This window comes from Anopheles aquasalis, chromosome 3, assembly GCF_943734665.1.
Source record: "Anopheles aquasalis chromosome 3, idAnoAquaMG_Q_19, whole genome shotgun sequence".
In the NCBI taxonomy this organism is placed as follows: Eukaryota; Metazoa; Arthropoda; class Insecta; order Diptera; family Culicidae; genus Anopheles; species Anopheles aquasalis.
Genome location: NC_064878.1, coordinates 26,846,596 through 26,851,595, shown reverse-complemented (window position 1 = coordinate 26,851,595; position 5,000 = coordinate 26,846,596). Strand labels below are relative to the sequence as shown.

General features: G+C 47.7%; 1 protein-coding gene across 2 annotated transcripts in view; it reads left to right on the top strand.

The window, feature by feature from the left end:
- The window catches only part of LOC126578999 (zwei Ig domain protein zig-8-like), a 57,370-nt gene that overhangs the window by 34,044 nt on the left and 18,326 nt on the right, over window positions 1-5,000 (top strand). For both annotated transcript variants that reach the window (XM_050242196.1, XM_050242195.1), the window contains 2 exons: window positions 1,710-1,855; window positions 1,958-2,028. In XM_050242196.1, the coding sequence (XP_050098153.1) occupies window positions 1,710-1,855; window positions 1,958-2,028 (217 nt within the window). The remainder of the gene's footprint in view (window positions 1-1,709; window positions 1,856-1,957; window positions 2,029-5,000) is intronic.

The window sequence follows — 5,000 nt, the reverse complement described above, 5'->3', positions numbered from 1 at the left end:
AAACTACATGAACGCGGATGGCAACGAAAACAAATAACTTCCCGATCATTAAATCCCGGAACAACATACGATACGCTGTGCGCTGAGGGAGAGGAGGGAAAAGGAGGAAAGGTCCATAAATCAACACTTCAACCGGTTCGACAAAACCCAGGGCCAGTGATGGTGCTCGTGGCCACCCTCCCCTTTTGTGCAACTTTATTACAAATCACCTTTCGGGACTCCATTCCGACTGTCCAGCAATGTCCACTGCGCTCGTAAGGCCGCGCGTTTCGCCTTTACTGTCGCTTCTAATTAAGACTCGCTTCGTGGCGTGTTTGTGTGACGCTTGATGCTTGACCCTTTTATCGAGTTTTCTACTTCTTTTTTTATGTTACACTCATCGCTTCCACACGATGGCACGAGGGGAGATGTATTATTTACACGAAATTTAGCTTTCCTCTCTAATCAGATCCCTATATCGGCCACGCTGCAGTCCATAAAACCAAGCTGGTGCTGCTGCTGCTGCTGCTGCTACTAGGGACTGTGGATACCAAGGTACTAGAGCCCACACTGGGTCTCGATGGCCACGATTTCACGATCTGTTTTATGTAATGTTTACGTCGCCGCCGCCCAGCATGAAATGACTTTCCAAAATAGAAAAAAAGCCAAAAAGCAACAACTCAATCACTGAACTCCCCGAGCAACGGTCCCAGTGAGAGAGAGAGAGGAAGCCGAGGGCCCAAATGACCATCGAACCAAATGTTCCGAGGCCGAAGGACGCGAACCCCGGCGAAAATCGGGGAAACCGAATGAAAAGAAACGCGAGCAAAGATCATTTCGATCCACAAATCCTCTAGCGGGGCGCCATTTTCTTGGCAAAACTACCGCCGGGTGCGCTGTGTTGTGCGTGTCCGTGAACTGGTTGGCTGGTTTTTGGTCTGACCGCTTGCACGCCTGTCTGGGAATGCTGGGTGGAAAACTGTATTTAATTATGTGGCTCATTTACTTCCGGCAGCAACGATGGCGGCGATGGCGTCGCTCCAGTGGCCATCACTTCCCCCTCACACTATCATTCCCTTTTCAGTGAGGGTTTCCACTTCGCTTCGCTATCTACCTCCCAATGCCACACGCACACACACAGCTCATGTGACGACTTTTTTATGACTTTTTTATGAAGCCAAGCCAACACACGCCAATGCCAATGGCAATGAGTGAGTGTGTCTCTGAGCTGAGCGGATGACTATTTGGCGCCAAATGGGGCCACTGTCCGTGGATCAACTTTCCAAACCCACGCGGCCTCCAAAAAGTGGCCAAAAGTTTTCAACAAAAGGAAAAAACGAACGAGCCAGTAGCAAGAAAAAAAAGAAGAAAAAAAAAACCTCAAACAAACTTTAACAGGCGCTGTGCCCGTTGGCTGGCTGGCAATGGATGGCAACCGTCAAAATCTAGTGGCCATTGGACCGGGGGAACACGTGATCATCACTTTTATGACCACTGTCCGACCGTGTAGCGACCACTTTTCTCGTACAAAAAAAAACTCATAAAAAATATACAACGAAAGCAAACAAAGAAGTGAAACGAAGTGGGAGAAAAGGAAGAAGATGACGATGGAACTTAAACTGTTACCTAATTTTCCACCATTTTCTTTTATCGTTCGCGCCTTTCACCGTCCTGGCGACCGCATGGTGATGTCGTCGTCCTCGTCGCCGTCGTCATCGTGAACGAGACAGATTACGTAACGGGCGACATCAGCACATCCTTAGCGTTAAGTAAGCTGAACTCCGGTGCAACCTTCTTCGCTGGACCATACCTAGACGGGAACGGCGTTAGCAATGTAACTACACAAATCGGAACACATGCATATCTGCCGTGCAAGGTAATGGCGCGAAGCGCACTCTCACTTCAGTTCTCTTTCACTTTAGATATCCCTCGTTCTAATGTCACTAATGTCTTCGTCTCTCTCTCTCGTTTGGTGCAGGTGAAACAGCTAGGGAACAAATCTGTTTCGTGGGTGCGAGTACGGGATGATCACATCCTAACGGTCGACAGGTAAGTACCCGGTTTCGGGCGCTAGTGTCCCGCGAGATGATTGATGCGTTTATAATTAGCTTAGTGACCATCATCCTCCGCATTCCCCCATCATCGTCCCCATTCATCGGTCCTTTAAAAAGGTAGAAAATCCAAACAAATGATCTCTCGTGCTCATGGTCGTGCAGCATCATCACCAACACCACCACCACTACCACCATCAGCATCGCCCACCAAAGGATGCGCTCTCACTCGCTTATCGCTTTCCTTTGTCATCGGTCGTCGGTAAGGGAAGGGCGAAGGCGACGCCGCATAGCACAATGAAATCAGCGAAATGGCGCACAAGAATACTGGACAGACAAGAATAAGACACGATGCTTGCTGTCCACAAAAGCAACTCTCTTTCAGCACACAATCACACCTTTACGGAGCTCTCTACCTTTCCTTCCGAAGCAACGGTGCGTGCACGTTCCCACTTCCTGTGTCAAATCGCGTTGCCATTGGGCTGCCGTTTACTAGCGCCGAGCTGCCAAACTGCAATTAGTGTGCGTTGCTATGGAGAGAGAGAGAGCGAAGCGAAAGAGAAGAAAAGAACTGTAAAGGAGGGTTGGAAAAGGCAGGAGGAATACGGCATAAAGTGGGCGAAGGATTATTATTGACAACCGACCGTACCGCCATTCAATTTCGTTTGAAGAGAAGACAACAACAAATGGTGGGCCCACTGTGTTACTGGCCAGCAGCGAAATGACGCTGTCTGGTCTGATCTGGTCTGGTCTCTCTCTCTCTGTCTTTGTGTATAAAGCGTGTACACTTTGCACACATAAATGCGCCCCCCCCACCATTCCGTCCGACGACAGACACTCGACTCGCGAGCACTCCCTCCCATTCGTACCTGGGCGTCGTGCTGTGCGCTCATTAGGGAGTGCGGTGTCGACGGCCCCGGCCATTGCCAGCGCCAGGACAATTACGAGCCGAGGGTCCCTTTCGCAGCCAGCCACACAAACCCACACAGGCGCGTGCGCTCTCGCGAGGACGTAGTGTATCGCCTAATGACACTCGGCGTGTGGATGTGTATGTGTTGTGTATGTCGATTGTATTGGAGTGCACATTATTAGCGACTTGTTGTATGAACGCATTAACGAAATTATCTGACATCAGTTCTAACAACAAGGGACAGGGTGGCTTCAAAGGGCCCCACTCCTCGTGGGGAAGGGGCAGGGATGGTTGGGGTTGCTATATGTTGCTTCCGGTACACAGCACCCGGCTGGTACCGGGGTCGGAGTAAGAGGGGTAAGTAAATTACCTTTCGAGATTGTCCGTTTTGCCCTCACAAGTAGAAGGGGGGATTGGGGGGGTCCCCGGGCGTCATTAGAGCGTCAGGCACGACGGTTGCTGCTGGTGCTGCTGTCGGTTCCGGTGTTGAAAGGTGCCAACCGAGCGGGGCCACGGACCGGCGGTGGCCGGAAATACTTTTGGTCAATTTATTTTACGCTCGCCTGTGTGTGGGCTCACGTGTAGTAATGCTGTGTGCACATTCGCTTCGCTTGCCATGGGCTGATGGGATTATTTACGAAAGTTAAACACCGTGCGACCGGCCGTGGCACCGAATCGAGTGCCGCGAGTACAAATAGTGAGCGAGTGTGTGCCTTGGAGTGGCCCCGTTTTTGTGGCGGCATTTCATTCAAGTCATTATGTATTTGGTTCGAAAACAAAGGATTCGAATAGTGATTAAAGCGCCTCGTTTTATGCCTGGCAGTTGAAGTGCTACTTATGTCGCTGCTGTACTTGAGCCAGAAACCAGAACGACTCGATGTCGAGTTGTCGATAGCTCTTCAAAGGCTTCAAAGAAATCATACGTAACGACGCAACGCAGCATGCGGTGATTGGCATTGGGCATTGAGCTGTTTGCCTGCATCTGGTGCATACTAAATGGTTACCGCTGGGTTATCGTTTGCCCTGTGGAAAGCGGATCAAATGATAATGTGGCGCAAATTAAGCAAATGAAGTAGAATTTGTTTGGCACTTTTCAATTCGCCAAATTCAATTACGACCATCAATCGTTAATGGACTCACTATTGGATTGCAATGTTTGCCTTGCTCTCAGGTGCCTGTGTCAACTGCAAATCGCGATGTTGATGTTGGCTTTCCAATCTACAATGTCTTGGTTATTCAATTATTCATACCACCACTGAACGGGTTACGGATCAAGCAGCGAATATCAGTTAAAGTTCTGTTTTTTGTGCATCTGTTTATGTTTATGCGTATGTCAACATTGATTGCGTGACACCGATAATGAAGTGAAGTATTGACGCACGGAAGGATATAGGTTTTGTTTTGTACGATTTGGAATTTAGGAAGGTGCATGAACACTGCCTGGGAGTACATAGATTGAGAATATTTTAATGGCAATATCGGAGTAGCAAACTATGCTTTATTTTCGCACCGTTGTATAGCAGCTGGCTAATAGTGATCTGTCCTCTACAAGGCATCTGTTGCAGTCTTTTTTTTTTAATTGGCTACGATTACACATAATTCTAACAGCATCACGGCGTATTCAAAATACATTAAAATGCTACAGGGTGCGACATCAGGCGGTACCCTATTTTAATGTTGAATAACTCTGTCATTTTTCAGCCGATTTTAGAAAATAAACCAGTTTCATTTAGGTTATTCTATGCCATTTATTGTGCCATACTTAAAATAAGCTATCGATCAAACGACCGCCTTTAGTCGGCATACAACAAGCGGCCCTTTTTCGGGTATTTTGCATTGTATTTGACAACATTTAGGGAGTTATTTTGGCAATTGCAGCTCTAATGTTCTCTTTGTTATAAGTTATAAGTTGTTATAAGTTATTTCATGGCCTTCAATTTGTTTGCTAAAACTTGATTTATCAAACAGACCAACAGAAAAAAAAATTTCAGTGCCGTCATATACGGCAAAGGAGGATACCACCATTTATTCATCATCCATTGCACGATCGCAGTTTCCAC